The 19233-nt window shown below is 44.5% G+C and overlaps 1 protein-coding gene and 1 long non-coding RNA gene across 4 annotated transcripts in view; both read right to left on the bottom strand.

Moving 5' to 3' along the window:
* Positions 1 to 275: 275 nt before the first annotated feature.
* Positions 276 to 4850, bottom strand: LOC309525494. The gene is made up of 3 exons (XR_014216349.1): positions 4825 to 4850; positions 3381 to 3398; positions 276 to 1602 (listed from the first exon to the last, which is right to left on the bottom strand). It is a non-coding gene; the product is annotated as an uncharacterized lncRNA (long non-coding RNA).
* A 4598-nt stretch (positions 4851 to 9448) lies between these two features.
* LOC309525064 (monoacylglycerol lipase ABHD6-like) overlaps positions 9449 to 19233 on the bottom strand; it is a 42560-nt gene continuing 32775 nt past the window's right edge. For 2 of the 3 annotated variants that reach the window (XM_082210422.1, XM_082210421.1), the window contains exons 5-9: positions 15287 to 15419; positions 14613 to 14770; positions 13052 to 13106; positions 11629 to 11729; positions 9449 to 10449 (exon numbers count right to left, since the gene is read on the bottom strand). In XM_082210422.1, the coding sequence (XP_082066548.1) occupies positions 10273 to 10449; positions 11629 to 11729; positions 13052 to 13106; positions 14613 to 14770; positions 15287 to 15419 (624 nt within the window). In that variant the 3' untranslated portion in view covers positions 9449 to 10272. Of the gene's footprint in view, positions 10450 to 11628; positions 11730 to 13051; positions 13107 to 14612; positions 14771 to 15286; positions 15420 to 15823; positions 15938 to 17318; positions 17476 to 19233 lie in introns of all 3 variants that reach the window. The other variant, XM_082210423.1, reaches the window with a different exon arrangement.

Below are 19233 nucleotides of genomic sequence, written 5' to 3'. Positions count from 1 at the left end.
AACAACAACAATCATCCTACAGGGGCGGGGAATGGCATCTAGACATTGCATTATGACGACTGTAACATAGGTTTAAGGTGCCATTAGATTATATACAGTGGTACCTCGGGATGTGAACAGGATTCGATCCGGAGCCCCATTCGCATCCTGAATGGAACGTAAGATGTGACTGCGCGTGCGCCGCGTTTTGCCGCTTCCACGCATGCGCGTGATGTCATTTTGAGCGTCTGCATGAGCGCGAAACCCAGAAGTAACACTCTCCGTTACTTCCGGTTTGCCACGGAGTGCAACCCAAAAGCGCTCAACCTGAAGCACATTCAACTCTGGGTATGACTGTACAGCGGTCCCTCGGGTTAAGTACTTAATTCGTTCCGGAGGTCTGTTCTTAACCTGAAACTGTTCTTAACCTGAAGCACCACTTTAGCTAATGGGGCCTTCTGCCACCGCGCCGCCGGAGCATGATTTCTGTTCTCATCCTGAAGCAAAGTTCTTAACCTGAGGTACTATTTCTGGCTTAGCAGAGTCTCTAACCTGAAGCGTATGTAACCTGAAGCATATGTAACCCAAGGTACCATTGTATCTGATTTTCTAACACTTTCCCCATATTTCCACATGGCATTGTTACAACATGAGGTATTCCGTACTTTAGCAAAAAGGCTATTATACAGTCTCTGATCTGGCAAGAAATTGGTGCTCATTCTTCCTGCAGGTCAAGTTGTAGCATACAGATGGATGTTCTCAGCACCTGTCCTATAGCTGTGGGAAGCCTGTCCCAAAGAGGTGGTTGTGGGGCTTTCTTGTGGCGCTACACTGGTATGGACTGATATGCAGGAGTTAAGCCTATGGTTTTACAGAGCTGTTCTTCTTTTTCACCCCAAGTCTGTTGGATGCAGTTGGGTTAGCCTAGTTCTGTTACAACCATCCTTGATCAATTCTGGGAGCAATTGTCAGTATGCCGCAGCCAATCAAATTTCCCGTTGAGCAAAATACCGAGGATTCCCCCCCCCCCCGTTTTTCATGTTTGTATAAACGAAGATGCAAAATGTTCCAGGCAGCAGGTAATTGGGAATCAGCCTTTCCATTCTCATGACTTTCTTTCCAGGCTGATAAGAGACAAGAAACATTTATTGGTTCTGTAATGTACCCTTAAAAAAACCCAACCACCATAAAATCAAAGAACAGATGGTTTTGATGGAATTAAGCTATTTTTAGCTCAAGACAAACAGAAAAGCAAAGTATAGGCTGGAGTGGCATACACGACTTCCTTCACCCCTGTTTATAAAGCAGCATCAAGTTCATTCCAGTCCTATTTGGGCATTTTCCTAAAAATGCTTCTGTTGCACGTCTTGTCTTTCCATTGATGCCTCTGTATCAGAGCTGTCTCTGCATATGAATCTTACACCAGCCACCACCTCTCCTATGCTTGCATTAGATGCTGGAAAGCCAGGAGGAATCAAGTAGCGTTACATAACATGACGTGTTGTTATGCTGTGTGGCAAGAGGAACAGCACAGAAGGGCTGGGGAAGGATACCAACCTATTAACTTCCTCTTGAATATCTGCCTTTGATCCTTGTCCAACATAAGTGCTTTGTGTTGGCGGCCTAAACGATTCATTTGTCGTAGTAAGGAAGAGATATAGTGGAGGTTAGCTTGATAAACAGGAACCCTGAGGTATATTAGATGAATTTCAATTCATGTGTGATCCCTACTAATAGCAGAGGGCAGCAAGCTCAGAGTTGTCATAGCCCTGTAGATGGCAGCCAAATTGTGGAGTGTGTCTATCCTGTAATACTCCCGCTCTTTTCTTTTCCCCACCCAGGCTTCCTTCCTTCCTTCCTTTTAGAGCATAAGCACAAGTCACAGAATTATCAAAAATGCGTTATGGTACTTCCCCATTAGATGGGGTCTACAAGAATTGGAGCATAAGTCAAAATGAAGGGGTGTAGGGATATGCTTATATTTTGTAACTGACCATATTGGAGGGGGCAAACACTGCTATCTATGCAAACTGCTTGTACACTTAAGCCAGTATTTAACTAAGTGCTACTCAGAAGACCCATTGAAATGAATGAGCAGAACTCGCATTGAATACCACCCATATATTATAGTTCTTGTGGGAATGTTCAGGGTGGCAGGAGAGGATATATTGTTTATTAATATGCTTCCTAACTTGCGCTAGCAAGTTCCTTTACTTAGCAGAATTTACATTCCCCTTCTCACGCACAGCAAAAAACTAGTTGCAAACTCGTGTGAGTTTCTTAAGACAATACACAATTCAATCTGGCCTGTCCACCACAGTCTTATTCATAAGCAATAAAAAGAAAGTTTACTCACGATCAGGCAGAGCACAGTGTGATCCCTGAAGGCAGACTTTAGGCTTAAAGTTACAAATGTATAAAAACACGTTTACCCCATAAGGGAGGTGACCTGAGGGACTGCTTAGCTGGCAGCCAGCAGTTCATTCCAGGAAGTTCGTAGGACGAAAAGAAGATGGAAAAGAGAGAGAGTGGCAGCATGCCTTGTCCTTTTACCAGGTCTGGAGAGGTCACACCCACCCACTAGCCACACATGCAAGGAAGGATGCTCCAGGCCAGGAGTAACAGGAAGTTTTGACTGGCAGGACCAAGCATTCCCTTGCATGTCCACTCTAGGAAAACAAGGAATGTTGTACTTGACTGCTCTCAGTGGATTACATCCCACAGTGCTGTGGGAGAAATTCAGCATGCTGCCAGTTAGAACAGTCCCATGGGCATAGTCAAGGCGGCAGCTGCCCCCTAAAATCAAGTCAATAAACAAAAAAACAACTGACCAATCACATCACAGATAGCTTGGTTCTTCCGCCCCCAACTTAAAGCCTCCCCCCCCCCCATAAAGCCTGCCTATGCCCATTAACAGCCCACCCTTTCCTTCCTCTTCATGCCAATAGTGGGGGCATGGGAGGTAGAGAGGGAAAGCCTCATTACACTGAGCCTAATAGTAAGTTGCTGTGAGTTAATAAGTTAGTAAGTAATAGTAAGTTGCTGTGAGCTCCTAGGGGAAGCAATATTTGAACTGAGGACATCTGGGTTTGTAGTTCATAACTTAGCTACTATGTTGTGAAGCTGTGACACCAGCATTACCCATTACTGCTTGCCAGTCACTTTGAATAATTTTCTTTTGATAACCTTTTTAAAGGCCGCATTTTAATTTAGTACTGGCTGTGTGTCTCTTTGGGTTGTCTTGGGGAAGATGAAGCATCTAACAAATTTAATAATTAATACTAATTTTAAGCAAATTATAACCATCCCATGGCTTTGCATTCCTATTAACACGAGTAAGGACACTTTACATTGTGGGTGTGTGGGTGTGTGGGTGTTGGTTTTTTTGCAACACGACTTACCTGCCTTCACTTTCTGCCCTGAACCAAAAGAAAAACAACATTTTAATGAGTGCTTGCTTCTGTTGGTGGCATATTGCATTAAATGAGTTCAATCATATTTAAACACTAGTTCAGACGCCTTTGCACCATATATCAATGTTCAAGTGGCATTTTGCAGAAAGCTGCAGTGATTGGTTATCTAACTGGTTAGATTGCTTTCTTGATTAAAAGGCTTTTACTGGATTAAATGTGTCATTGATCAAAAGAGTAGATGAAAGAGAAATGATTTGTTTATAATTATAGTACTTGGCACTAAATGGGAGTGTCATTCTAAGCAGGGTTCTTAAGCTCATTTAATTGTGAAAGTGTGACACCTGACATTTTGGAGTTGTTTGCACAGTGACCTAGTTTGCATATCATGATAAGGTTTATTGTGATGTGTCCAACCCTAGTAACCCTTGGGTTCCTCCCTGCTCCTCTTTCTTCTGTGACTGGAACAAGGACTGTAGACGCTTTCACTTTCGGTAAAACACAACTTCCCATTTTATCCAAACTGGGGATCATGAGTTAATGGTTGGCTTAAACAAACCAGCTTCATAACCCAAGGTTTGGAGTTGGCTTGTTTTGAAATCAATCAAAGTAGCATTGATCTACAAGTCCAGATTCAGCTGGAACAGGAAGTCATGGTTTACTCAGAGTGAAACTAATAGCTCCTCCGTGCTTCTTCCCAGCCACAAAGGGAGGTGGAAGGGGGAGTGCAGGAATCTAAAGTTCAATTCAGCTGGTGGAAATCAGAATAAACCATGGTTAATTTGATGTGTGAACATGGCTGTGTACACGTGGTTGTTTTTCTGTAGTCATGTGTGATTGTGTGTAATTTATTCATGTGTTTTTAAGGGCTTTCTGGGTGATATCCCAGGATCCTGTTGCCATTCCTTCGCCTTGAAGAAAGTTGGGCAGAATGCTGTAACCCTTACATTACAGCATTTTGATTAACTATAGTTAAGAAATACATTGCTCCATTCTCTCCCTCCTCTTCCACTTTCTGGAGCAAATTTTCCCTTCTTTCCCTCTGCCTTCTTTAACAGTGGCTTAACGTTACATCTGCACCAGCTAATGCCAACCAGATTCCCTCTTAACCAGAGTTGATCTCTTTCAAATCCTTGTTAAGATGAGAATGCCAAATTCTGGTTAAGACTGGGAAAGGAAGAAGTTGTCACCATCTGTCATGGATGCTTTCTTGAGATTCCTGCATTGCAGGGAGTTGTATCAGATGACCTTCAGGGTACCTTTCATCTCTACAGATTCTGTGATTCTACGGTCCTTGATTTGATAAATGCATTCTTAGAATTTTATTTTTCTTACATTAAATGAACAGATTTGTGTTGATTGAATTAAGTCTCAATTAACTCTCATTCATCGTTTTACCAAGTGGGTAACAATTTTCACTACTTTTATATCTTACCTCTCTTCACATTCTGGTGGCCCTGGAAAATAAATGTTATGCAATGTGAATGGAGGTGATTGTAGAAACCTAAAACACAGCCTGGTTTTACTTAAAGATTCTGCATGCCAGCCGTTCCGCTTGTTTAGCTACTCTAGGACCCAAATTCACAATTAGAGATGGGGCATAATTTGCTTGAAATTGCTGCTTTTCTCCTTGATTTCTGTCATCGTCAGTGTTTGTCTTTCACTTGGCTAAAACTCAACTCTTGGGCTCCCATGTTGATTCTGCAAACTACATTTGACTACACCTCTCCCATACACCCTAAGACTCAACTAGAATCCAGTTTTAGAAATAGGGAGCTTTGCATGCAAAATCGATACACAGTCTTTCAATCCAGCCCTGGAATCTTACTTGGTATGACAAAAAAAGATGTAGTGTCTTTCAATAACAGAATAAGATGGGCAGGACTGTCACTGATGGCTAGCTTGCGCCTCTCCTACACTACCTAGTACAGTGGTACCTTGGTTTACAAACTTAATCCGTTCCAGAAGTCCGTTCTTAAACCAAAGCATTCTTAAACCAAGGCTTGCTTTCCCATAGCAGCGGGGGACTCGATTTACAAATGGAACACACTCAACAGGAAGCGGAACATGTTCTTATTCCAAGGCAAAGTTCAAAAACCAAAACACCTACTTCCGGGTTTGCAGCGTTCTTAATCCAAGTTGTTCATAAACTAAGCTGTTCTTAAACCAAGGTACCACTGTAATGTGTCATAAAACAAAAAGTGTGCAGCATTAACAGCAAAGCGTTCATTTTCCTTGCTTCATTTCCCTTTTACTGATAATGTTGCCGCTTGGAAGTGCAGGAATTTTGATTGAACACAATTTGCTCCGCCTGTGTAAGGCAAATAAGCATTGTGTTGTTGAACGTGCACTCCTCAGTGTTAACTTACTGTGACAAGCTTTAAAAGAAAGGGGGGGGGATTGAAGCTGCTACCCCCACACTAGATCAAGCAAAGTGGATCAGGGCAGCTCATTAGATTACCTTGGCTCCCACAGTTAAGGCGAAACAGAACCAATTAATTGTCTTATTCCCCGTTTCCACCCAAAGTCCAAGGATTGATTCATCATACCCTTAAGCGTGATAAGAAGTGCTGCCCATACGAAGCAGTTTTTGTGCAACTCTCCCCTGCTTTCTTGAGAAACCACTACTCTCCTCAGTAGCCCTTAGCAAAAATTATTCAGCAAGTTTGTGGTAAGGTAAAGGGACCCCTGACCATTAAGTCCAGTTGTGGACAACTTCGGGGGTTGCGGCGCTCATCTCGCTTTACTGGCCAAGGGAGCCGGCATACAGCTTCTGGGTCATGTGACCAGCATGACTAAGCCGCTTCTGGTGAACCGAGCAGCGCACGGAAACACCATTTACCTTCCCACCGGAGTGGTACCTATTTATCTACTTGCACTTTGACGTGCTTTCGAACTGCTAGGTTGGCAGGAGCTGGGACTGAGCAACGGGAACTCACACCGTTGTGGGGATTCGAACCTCCACCCTTCTAATCGGCAAGCCCTAGGCTCTGTGGTTTAGACCACTGCGCCACCCGCGTCCATGGTTGTGGTACCATACATCATTTCTTGGCTGCTCTGTTGCAAACCCTTTAAGCTCTTGCTGCCAAGCCGCACCAACTCACCTGCGTCACTGGAAGCCCCACAACCCATGGCTGTCTTGAGTGCTCCACTTCCAACCTGACTCTTGGTCCAATGCCTGCTGGCACTGCTGTTTTTATAGTGCTATTTTTTGAGCTGTTTATTATATCTGAAGCTGAGCTTATGAAGGCTTTAAGGATTATTGTTACGGAGAATAGATCTGCATGAAAAGGAAACAGCCCCTTGCCACTGGGAAGGATGATCCGTATGGTTCTCATTAAATTAATGCAAGTTTTATCTTAATTTGTTGGAGTTCTTGTTTGCCACTTGAGTTGCGTTTGCAGTTCACTTTAAAACATCATTTCAATACAAAGCAAATTTTTGGACCTAGGAGCACCAATGATTCAGTTATATAGTGGCAAAAAGTAGCAAGCTTTGTTCCATAGATTTCTAGGAACATGTAAGAGAAAGGGCACTGAAAGAAATGTAGCCTATTTTAGTCTGTCTGAGCAGGGCTGAGTGTTCTGTTGCTTGCCAGTAGAAAGCTGGAATCGAGTAGAACTTGCTGTTAGAGTATGTTATATTCGGGTCTCTGTGTGTACTGACTTTTTTTGGGGGGTAGTTCTACAGCAAATTCCCCCAGAAATGAACCCATTTCTGAGACTTGTATAAATTATGCAAACTAAGCAAATTAGTATGTTCTCATTTTGCATAATTGTGGTTGAGGCATGTCCTTGCCAACAGGAAATCTTTAGCTTCCACTCTCATAATTCTAGGAACTTCTTTAAAATGAAAACTCAGATCCTTCGGAAATGGAGCTCTTTACTCATCGAATTGCGGCAGATGTACAGCACTGGTTATAATAGTTTATAAAGCCACTCTCTCTATTTGAGCCTGTTTTTGACGCCTCAGTCAGAAAAAAATGCCCTTCTTGTACTAGGTATGTTTTTCCCCTAACAGTGCCCAGCTTTAAAACATGACATGAGGGGTAATAAACCATCCCTTGGTTATCCTAATAGGTCCATAGATTTAGTTATCATTCCTTACAGTTACTGATAAGCTATTGATGGACTTAATACTCCACGAATTTATATAATTTAATAAAGCCACCTGTTAGTAGCCACATCTTGTGGCAGTGAGTTCCATCAGTTGTTTTATGTGAGGTTTACAGCTGTCCTGAGCCTAATGCCAATCAAACATTTCAAAAGCCAAAGCTTCAAAATTTATAAGGGTAGGAGAAAACTGTGTGTACCTATCTTATCTGCAAAGTGTTTGTAAGCCTCTGTCATGCCTCCATGTTTCTGTTTTTTCTATTCATTTTTAAACATGGGGATTGTTTCATGTTGGAGTGTTCGGTACAGTTGGAGAATAGCTTTAATGCTGTTGTCAACTTCAGCTTTGGGAAGTAAAGGTAAGCTCTCGAGTTGAAGGACTGTGTACACATTTTCCTGGAGAAGCATTCCTTAATAATGTCAGCTAGTCATGCTCAGTTTGGTTTATTAAAGTTGAACCATAATTGACAGGATAGCCAGCATTATGTTTGTACAAGAAAGCTCTACTTTGCCAAGTTCCTTGAAGCCCTGTGGAAGTATACTATGGAAGAATAACCTTGCTGCTTGCATGTTCCTAAACGGCATGACAGAAACACATGCTATGTCCTTCAGAGGTGGCGAAGACTGTCCCTTTCACAACTTTTTAAATGAGGATTTTCTTTTGATGATGTCCTGCTTTCTAGACTATTCTTTCTGCTAAGTCTAAAGAGTGTGGAGGGCACAGATCTCTTGCCCATTAACCAACTTTCCCAAATAACAGGAGGAAAACATGATTTGGACGATTAGAACCTCGAGTTCTAATGCCTGTCTCTCTTTGCTGGCGCTACCCATGGATCAACAATCACCTTGATCGCATTATAGCGAGAGAAGCAATTCTGAGTCATGTCAAAGTCCATAGCCCATCTTTCTCTATGTGAGCTCCTCATGTACAATTCCCACTGTCTAGTAGTGCATAGGCTGGTTGAGGTTGATAGAAGTTGTAGTCCAAAACTTCTTAGGGACACAGGATTGCTGGAAACTCTGCTACATGATGCTTTACAAAGAGGAATAAGGGAAGGAAAAAATCCAGGTCCCTACCCCAGTGAGCTTACAATATAAATGTCAACACTGGAGGAATGCTGAAAGGAGGAGGAGGAGTTTGGATTTGATATCCCGCCTTATCACTACCCTAAGGAGTCTCCAAGCGGTTAACATTCTCCTTTCCTTTCCTCCCCCACAACAAACACTCTGTGAGGTGAGTGGGGCTGAGAGACTTCAGAGAAGTGTGACCGGCCCCAGGTCACCCAGCAGCTGCATGTGGAGGAGCGGAGACGTGAACCCAGTTCACCAGATTACGAGACTACCGCTCTTAACCACTACACCACACTGGCTCTCCACAAGGGCACCTAGGGATATGAACAAACATAGTTAAATGGGCAAGTTTTAATCCTTTAAAGACTAATTTTGGACTAAGCACCATTGGAAACAACTGGACTCTCTTTTGATTGACATTCATAGGTCTGTACTGCAGAGCTTCATTTCCCTTGGGGATGTAGACTTAAGAGGCTAAGCAATACGTTGTATGGAAAATGTGCGCTTTGGGGGAAGGAATTGAAGTAAAAGAAGTTGAGAACTATGCAGGTGATCCAAGGGGAGTATCCCAGAAACAGCACCAAAACCGAGCAGATCCATTGCAGTTTCTGAGCAACTTGGTGGTGGTGGAAATGTCAGCGAATATTAGAAGCAGAGAGATAATGGTGAATATAAGGCAGAGAGGAGTGAGCCCAGTTTGTGAAGCTTGGATTGCTTTTAACAGGAAAGACCAGGCAGTTGTGCTGGATGTGGAAGGGCACGGGACTTCGTAAAATTTGAGGAGGGGCATCACAGACTTCCCAGTATGGAGAGATAAATTCTCATTGGATGCTCAGTTTGGTTAAGAGGTGAAAGGACAGAGATCTGACAAGGGAGGAGGTGTGGCCAGAGCTTTATTGAAAGGATGGAGAAAAATGGCAGCGTTTCTATTTTTCCAACGTATTGTGAGAAGTGTCTGAATAAGGATTTGGTGGCAGATGGAATATTGACTGTGTAAAAAGGGACCTGTCTTTCTGGCACCGCCATCTCAGCTGAATCTGGGAAGCAGCCTAAAGTTTGTCTTTAAAATGTATATGCTGTCTGTTGAGATAGCAAGGTGCATTTGACAGATCTGTCCGTTTCTGAAGTGCATCCTATTTTTGAAATAAGGGAGAGGGGAAGTGACAGGCATCAAGTAAAAATTACACAATATGATTCCATAAAGGCACACAGTTTGGTTTTATAATTGAAGGCTGTGACACGAGCATGGGGAACGTGGGCCCTCCCCAGTTGCTATAGGGCTCCAGCTCCTCCACCCCTGACCATTGGCAATGACTTGGGGCTGGTGGGATTTGGAGTCCAACAACAACAAACACCCCAGGTTCCCCACCTCTGCTGTACCGTTTCTCTGGGAGTGAGCCCCAGTGAACTCAATGAGACTAATGTCTAAATAGACGTGCATAGGGCTGTGCTGCAAATCGTGCAATTTAATTCCGGGTTCCAATATATCGAAGGAAAGAAGTCAACTTGAACATTCCAGAATCCTTAAGGTCAGTCCAGGGCTGAAAGGTGGGACAGAGCCCACTTTAGAAATAAATAAATAACCGTCTTGTAACAAATGGGGGAAGCCAGCACAGACACCCACAACATTATGCCCCGTGTTTTTTCTTTCCAGAGTAGGAAGTCCCTTTAAATACTCCAGCTGCCGGACTCAGTGAGGTTTATGCCACCTTCTTCGTCTCTGCTTTGTCACAAACTGAATTGTAGAATTCTAGGATGAGCTTTGCAGATTTCTTGGGTCTCTCGAATGCTATGAAGTGTCCACATTTATCCAGCATATGCACTTGGGAGATGGGAATTGCTGTTGCCAAAACTTCTGCGCCGGACGAATCGAAGACCTGAACAACAAAGAATGAGTATACATTTCCCCCCTGGTGTCTGCACGGCACTGGGAGGAAATCTCTCACCTGTGACTGTTGATAGCATCCCTAACCTTTGGCGAGTTGTGGTATAAATCTATATTGTGTTATCATATGACTATTACCATCATCACCATCATCAGTAGTCAGTCACAATTGAATCCAACAAATCTCCCCTCCCTCTCATCCTCCTGTGGACCCCTGCCCCCAAATCTGCTCTAAAAGGGTTGGGGGAACAACCAAGATCAAATTTGTGGGGCGGTGGACATAGGGGGGAGAGGAAGTCCTGCCCCATTCAGAGAGCTTTCGCCTTGCACAGTAACTTTGCAACTGCTAGGTGGTACTTAGTGACAAGCTGAATCCCAATTCTGCTTGTAGAGTCGCCCTACTGACCAACTGATTAAGCTTATTTGCACAAGCATCTCAGATTGACTTTCATATAATAGTAAAATTCACAATACAACAAAGAAAATACAGAATCATTAAAGAATGCACAGTTATTGTAATAACTGTACTCTGGGTCTTCATCCCATTTTGTGTTCACCTTCCTAAATTTGAACTCCAATGTGATTTAGTATGTCATCCCTTCAGTGGGAATTTATGTTCCCCAGGGCATCCATATTACCTGTTCTCTTAGGACAGGGCAGGTGTTGGAATTGTGGTGCCTTAAATTTCAGATTATAAACAAATATTGATTGGACTGACATGGTAGTTTGTTGGTGGGCATGTGCCTATTTGTATCTCTTTTAACGACTGGTGGCTGTACTGTCAGGATGTATGCTTCAGTTAGGTTTGTAGAAGCCATAAAGGAATTATTTGCTTGTTTTTCCTGCCTTAGATGTCCAGCTTAATAAAGGCCATGAACCAAGTTCTTTGTTTTGAGCTAACCTAGGCCATGGTCTGAGAGCATGTGATGCAGTCACCTTGCTAAAGCAAATACAGGTCTGGGCCTGGTCAGTGTCTGGAGGAGAGACTGTCTAGGAAGCCCATGCATGCTGCCATGATTTCCATTATGAAAGGTGGGAACATAAATGTGCCAAATTTAAATAAACGAACCATTCAGAAGAGCAACAACCTCGGGAAATGAAATGCCACCGAAACGGCTCACTTTTTTTGCCTCGCTCCCTAGGAACACAAGCATGCGCACGCACAACTTACCTTGTCACTCCGTCCCCATATGATCTGTGTAGGTGCCTTAATCTTGCTCATATTGTCATGAAGGCTGTATCTGGACTTAGCACTGGAGACGTCTAAGAAACCTTTACCAACAAGGAAGCAGAGTTAGGGCTATTTCTGTCATGCGTAGAGGGGAACTAGATACGCCACGGGGATCCGTAATCACAATCTTCTGCAGCTTTAAAAAATAATGTTACCTGCTTGCGTTAATTTGATCAGGGGCTGTGCCACAGAGGAAGGACCTTTAGCTAACCAGCTGTTTTCCTAGTTAATCTCCCCCTCCCCAGCTTCACTTTGCCTTTTGGGGGAAAACATGCAGCTGCATTTACTGTATTGGCCTGAATATAAGCCGCACCCCGAATATAAGTCATACCTTTAAAATTAAAGGGGGGGAAGGAAATGACAATATCTGAGGAGGAGCAGGGGCCAAGGAGGCAGCGCCTTCACTCCGGTGGCAGTGGGCAGCAGCACTTCCAGAGGGTCAGCACCACCATGGCCCCCCCACAGGACAGGCGGGGAGAGGCGGCCGCTGGCGGGACTCACATGCCCCTTGGGTTAAAGCCAGGCAGCACCTCAGGCTAGCACCAGTCCCAGCACACCGGCTGCATCTCCTGTTCCTCCTCCTAGCAGACCTTCTTGCTCTCTCGCTCTCTCGTCTGTGCTCCTCCCTTCCTTCCTCCTCCTCCCCGCCTTCTGGCTCCCTCTTGGGGACTCCCTCGCTGCACCGCCATCTTGGGAGTGGGCCCAGCTGAAACCAGGCAAAATCCAGGGACAAGCCCGCTCCAAGCCAATTTTTGTAAGGTCGCAAATATACGCCACTTTTCACAGTCAAAATTTGTTTTTTGGGGGGGAGTGTGGCGTATATTCGGGCCAATACAGTAAAAACAAATATTATTTGTTCAACTTCTCTCCCACCCTTTCTAAGGAATGCAGGGGGTGAATAATAGCAACCCCTCTGTACCACAACCAGGAATGTCTCACTCATGCATCTACTTGGGCCCTCACTGCAAAACTTCAGATGTGTCTCATAACAGATATCATAGCTAGTAGCCATTGATGGCCATATCTAGGTAGTGCTGGTAGAGTCCCCAGTCTGAAACCTTGGAGAGCCACTGCCAGTCAGTATAACTAAGTGGACCCAATGGTCTGACGCAATATGACATCTTTCTATGCTCCAGTGATAGCTTGAATCCATAACTTCCCCTTTCTCTGATGCATGAGCATCTCTCAAGAATATTTAGCAAGCCACTTTCTGCTTCTTCAGAAAACTGGAATGTGTGAATGTAACAGACTTATGCAGGTATGCTTGTCAGCTGTCAAGTGCGCTCCTGATTCTCAGCTGGCTTAACTCCATGTAATGTGTGAAGCAACATAGAATGACTCCACAACTGGTTTCTCTACTTACATGTTATGAAAAACATCTTATGTGGTCTCCGATCATCGAGATAACCCTTCAGCAGCTAAGCATGGAAAACAAGAAGGTTTGAGTCAAAGATGACAACATCGGAAGGCTGTGAGGTTCGAGTCAGGGAACGATATGTTCCTTTCTTAAGGCAGCTGCTGGTGGTGATACATTGGATTCTCTGGCTATGTATTTCATAGACCGGATGGAAACTTGGCATATCGACATTTAAAAAGAATTATAAGGCATATCAATATGCAAAGTACAATCTGTTGCCTTTTTTTTTTTACAGCGTGTGAAGAAATTAATAAAGCATTGCTATGAAAATGAGGCTAACGGAAGTAAATTCACCTCAGAACTGTTCCACTTTTATGAGTTTATAGGAATTATCAACTGCGAATTGGCAAAATGGCTGTTAGAGTAGAGAAGCTGTGGTGGTAGTTGCTCATTCCAGTATTTACACATTCATTGGCCTGCTGCTGCCAGACCATAATGATGATGATGATAACAATTATTTATTTATACCCCACCCATCTGGCTGGGTTTCCCCAGCCACTCTGGGTGGCTTCCAACAAAAGATTAAAAATACATTAAAGTATCACTCATTAAAAACTTCCCTAAACAGGGCTGCCTTCAGATGTCTTCTAAACGTCCGATAGTTGTTTATTTCTTTGACATCTGATGGGAGGGTGTTCCACAGGGTGGGCGCCATTATCAAGAAGGCCCTCTGCCTGGTTTCCTGTAACCTCACTTCTTGCAGCGAGGGAACCGCCAGAAGGCCCTCAGAGCTGGACCTCAGTGTCTGGGCTGAACAATGGGGGTGGAGATGCTCCTTCAGGTATACTGGGCCGAGGGCGTTTAGGGCTTTAAGGGTCAGCACCAACACTTGTGCTCAGAAACATACTGGGAGCCAATGTAGGTCTTTCAAGACTGGTGTTATATGGTCTAGGCAGCCGTTCCCAGTCACCAGTCTAGCTGGCGCATTCATTAATCAATGGTGTAGTTATGTATTTTGGGGCTCTGGTTATCACGGTCTAATGGATTGGTGGTGTTTAGATGCTAACATGCATTACCGCACTTCAAAATAGGGATGAGGCAGCCTTGCTGGCTTTGGGGCCCCAGCTCCCATCATATTTACCAGTTGCAGGTGAAAGGCATTCTGGATTTACCTAGAGGGAACTTGCACTCTCTTGCCAAAGACCCATCCGGACCAGCATCCCCTACTCACAGTGGCCACCCAGATATCTTCTGAGAAGCCCACCAGCAGGACCTCAATGCAACAGCGCTCTCCCCTTCTGTGGTCTCCAGCAACTGGCATCCAAAGGCCATTGTGGCTGGTAGCTGTGGATATCCTCTTCCAGAAATTTATCCAATCCTTTTTAAAAGCCATCCAAGTTGGGAGCCGTATCTACCTATACTGTGGGAGCTAATTCCATAGTTTTCAGATTTCAGCCTGTGCCTTTCCTGCTTAAGCCGTTTTGAGGAGTGGGGATAGGATGTTGGCATAGGTAGGAGACATCACTGCAGGGGATTGGGGCATTCTTTGGAGTACAGCTTCCCTCACCTGTCTGTTTACAATGTTGGGGCGATGCAAGCAGAGTTTGAACAAGTGTTGGCCCTGCTTGTCAGTCACTGGAATAAGAGTAGTATCCTCAGGGTTCCTGGCCTGAATCAGCTCTCTTAAGCGCATGAAGAATTCGTTTTCTGTTGGATACTTTAGACCTAGGAGTTGGAAGACAATGCAGAATGTCCAGACAAACCAAAGCAATTTGTGGCACAACCGCAGTTTCAACAGACAAGATGGCCGCAGAATTTAAAGGATCAACTAGTCAAAGCAACTTCAAAAGCAAATGGCGAGGCACCAGCTGGGGAAAATGTTCCATAAGAAGGTCACCATTACCATGGGCTCCAGCTCCACACAGTGGCGTAGCGTGGGGGGGTGCAGGGGGGGCCGCCCGCACCGGGTGCAACATCTGGGGGTTAGGGTTAGGGGGCGCAAATCTACAGGTTAGGGGGCGCAAATTACTTGCCTTGCCCCGGGTGCTGACAACCCACGCTACGCCACTGGCTCCACATTGGCCAAAAGATTCATGCATTACAGGAGGTTGGACTAGATGACCCCGGGATCACCTCCAACTCTGCGATGCTATGACTTAGTTCCGAGTTTCCAGGAATAATCACCCATGTCATTTTGGAAGGGCAACTGGAGAAGGAGATCTGAAGAATTTTGGTACTCACCTGCCGGGCAAAGGAGGGACAAGGAGAAAATCTCAGATGGGTACTGAGCAGCATAAACGCCGGCAACCATTCCTCCCATAGACATGCCAACCAGGTGAAAAGGCTTTTTGTTCAGGCCAATGGCCTCAACAAACTGAAATAATAAAAATATTATTATTAAATTATTATTTATTTTTATGCAGTGCAGGTAAAGAGAAATTGTGTTACATATATTTAAGCAGTTTTATGACCCTATTGTAGCAACTAAGCCAGGCAGGGTGTTTCCCAGAGAATACGGTGATCTGTTTTATTGGTCAGTTATTCAACACACAAAACCAGGCCTCTCCTAGAGTGTTGGCCCACAACCTGCAAACCAGGGTTTAACTCCCAACTTGGTTTCTTCTAAGCGGCCCATTGGCCCCAGATGAAGTGATCACACAGTCAGCCATGATGACAATTCCCACATTCCACCAATCAGTAAAAGGTCTTCTCTGGGAACCACTCGCCTGCCAGCTTTCAAGATAGAATGGGTCTCTGTTGGGTAAACGGAGGCCTTACCTGGTGTATCCGTTTCGTCTGAGCTGCAGCTGTGTAGCTTTCCCCCAGCAGGCGAGTGGTTTCTCCATGACCGGGCATGTCAAGGCAGATCAAGTGGAGGTTACGAGGAAAGAGCTGTGGAAAGACGACGTTCTTCATACAAAACCAAGGAATCAAAACAAGCATAGAATCATAGAGGATCATAAAATTGTAGCTGGAAGGGCCCACAAGGGCTATCTAGTCCAACACTCTGCAATGCTGGAATCTTTTGCCCAGTGTGTAAGTGTTTCATGCTCTACCAACTGCATAACTGGACCTCTTCGTTGCTGAAGGGTGGTGTGGTTAAGGTGGCATATTTTTTTAGCAGGATGGTCTCATCAACAGCCCAAGAGAGCTGTTAGGATAGCTGCTTTCCCCACCTTGCCTGGGCTTGCTTAAGAAAGACCTGAGGGAAGGCAGAAGTGAGGGAGGCCCTTACTTCTGGAGAGACCATCAGTCAGCCTGAGAGGACTCTGTTGCTCTGTATTTTATATCTTTTGTTTGTTTTAGCATTTTAAGATTTTAAACAACCTTGGGTGCCAGGGCAGAAAGGCAGTAAAAAAAAAAGGTAAAGGACCGCTGACTGTTAAGTCCAGTCACAAACGACTCTGGGGTTGTGGCGCTCATCTCGCTTTACTGGCTGAGGGAGCCAGCATTTGTCCGCAGTTTTTCCAGGTCATGTGACCAGCATGACTAAGCTGCTTCTGCTGCAACGGAACACCGAAACCAGAGCAGCACACAGAAACGCCATTTAACTTCCCGCCGGAGCGGTACCTACGGTATTTATCTACTTGTAGAGAAGCTTAACAAAGGCCTCAGCTGCACGATACATTGAAAGTATAATACCACTTTAAACTGTCATGGCTTCCCCCAGAGAATCCTGGGAGCTGTAGTTTGTTAAGTCTGTTAGGGGAGCCTTAACTACATTTCCCAGGATTCTTTGGGGGAAACCATGACTGTTAACACGGTATGGGAGTGCTTTGCATGTAGGGTGTGGATGGAGCTGCTTTGTTCCTTTATTTAACAGAATTTGTATACTGCTTAATTGTGAAAAAGCCTCTAAGTGGTTTTCATAGTATATATATTAAAGTTGTTGCCAATCAAAGCCAGAGTTTAAAACAAGCTAACCTTAAAAAGCACCATAATCAAAATAAGCAACAGTTTAAACTATATGTGGTCAGGTAAAATTACATATTAAAATACATGTCAGCTTTACATATCTGGGTAGACTTGCCTAAACAAAATATGATTTGCATACAAAACAATATAGCAAGGGAAGGAAGGGTGAGTTACAAATTTAATAAATAAATATAGTCAAGGGATAGAGAGTTCCAGAGTGTTGCTGTGGCCACGCTAAAGGATTGATTCCTTACAAGTGCAGATTTTTGTGGCACTTGCAAAGGTTCCAGTTGTCCAGTTTGAAGCAGCTCCCTGGGCAAATATCGGGCATTGTCCGAATAACAAAATGGGAACCTACTTGGATTGTATTTAACCATATGTTTTTGTCGAGGGAGAACCCGTGAAGCATCAGCATGGATGGGCGAGGTCCAGGCTGCCCCCGCGTGAAGTAACTGAATCGGTAGCCATCACAGTCCACGTGCTCCACTTTCACACCCCTTCTATGACGTTTGAACCTAAAAGTACAGAGAGAAGCAAGATGAGGCAAGAGTGATTTTGCACTTCCAGTTGACATCAGGGTGGCAGAGTTTCTGCCGCTCACCAGTTTGCTTTGGCCTGTTGTCTAACACATATTGCAGCCAACCCTATCTGTTTCCAGGGCTCTGAAGTCTCTTCAGCCATCGGAATTGATTACACTGGTAACTTGGGTTACAAACACCTCAGGTTACAGACTTCGCTAACCCAGAAGTAGTACCTTGGGTTAAGAACTTTACCTCAGGATGAGAACAGAAATCATGCACTGGTGGCGCTGTGGCAGCAGGAGGCCCCATTAGCTAAAGTGGTACCTCAGGTTAAGAACAGTTTGAGGTTAAGAACAGACCTCCGGAACGAATTAAGTTCGTTACCAGAGGTTCCACTGTATATTAATATCTATTTGGTTTATGATATAAATAATCAGATATTATTACATAACAGCTGAGTGTCCAAGGTCCCATTTGCAGTATACATTTAAAGCAGGATGATAACACTTTCAAGCAGCTATAAAGGTAAAGGTAAAGGGACCCCTGACCATTAGGTCCAGTCATGGCCGACTCTGGGGTTGCGGCGCTCATCTCGCTTTATTGGCCGAGGGAGACGGTGTACAGCCTCCGGGTCATGTGGCCAGCATGACCAAGCCGCTTCTGGCGAACCAGAGCAGCGCATGGAAACGCCATTTACCTTCCCGTCAGAGCGGTACCTATTTATCTACTTACACTTTGACGTGCTTTCAAACTGCTAGGTTGGTAGGAGCAGGGACTAAGCAACGGGAGCTCACCCCATCGCGGGGATTCGAACCGCCAACCTTCTGAGTGGCAAGTCCTAGGCTCCGTGGTTTAACCCACAGCGCCACCTGCGTCCCTTCAAGCAGCTATGGCTTTCCCCAAAGAATCCTGGGAGCTGTAATCTGTTATGGGTGCTGAGAGTTGTCAAGAGGCTCCTATGACCCTCACAGAGTCCCTCTTCCTAGGGAATTCTGGGAATTGTAGCTGTGAGCTGGACAGAAGTCTCCCAACAGTCCTTGGCACCCTTAACAAACTAAAGTTTTCCAGGATTATTAATTTTTTTTGGGGGGGATGTACGCTGTACTCTAAAGCTCTGCCATCTCCCGTCAGGGCTGCTGGTCTACCAGCTAAATGGACCAAATGCTCCAAGTCAGCAGGCAGCTTTCTGTGTTCCTTTCTGAAGCCATTGGGAACGGTCTTTAGGAGTTTCGGTGCATTGAGCCATCATAACTACCAGAGAAAACAACCTGTACGATCCTGAGGAACAGCTGCCAGTTACCCTCCCACAGCAGAGAGTTGCAATCCTGAGGTTACTGATGGTTTGATAGCCTAGGGAAAGACACAATTCCTAGCCTGACTTCTCTGGGTGTCAAAATTTGACTCTCTTTGCCCTTTTTTGGTACACCTGCTTCCCGTTCAAAAAAAATACCTTGGATTTAGGTTGTGAGCACACTGTGCCTTTAAAGCAAACTCAAAACATACCTCTGCTCAAAGAATTCTGGGTGCTGTACTTTACCTGCTGTACTTTACCTGCTGTACTTTACAGAGTTGCCATTGCCAGCAACCTTTAAGAAACTACAGTACCCAGAATTCTTTAAAGGAAAGACTGTGCTTCGGATGTGCTTTAAAAGTATAGCCTTAGACTCCTTAAAGGGGCCATTTATTGCTATCCTGTTTATTTATGCCTCTTCTTTGCTAGTGTTGTTTGGCAAGCTCTTACTTCCTTGTTTT

Source organism: Podarcis vaucheri (assembly GCF_965113315.1).
Source record: "Podarcis vaucheri genome assembly, chromosome: 2".
NCBI classification, from domain to species: Eukaryota; Metazoa; Chordata; class Lepidosauria; order Squamata; family Lacertidae; genus Podarcis; species Podarcis vaucheri.
The sequence above is the reverse complement of the archived record's forward strand: the minus strand, read 5'-3'. Positions and strand labels throughout refer to the sequence as shown.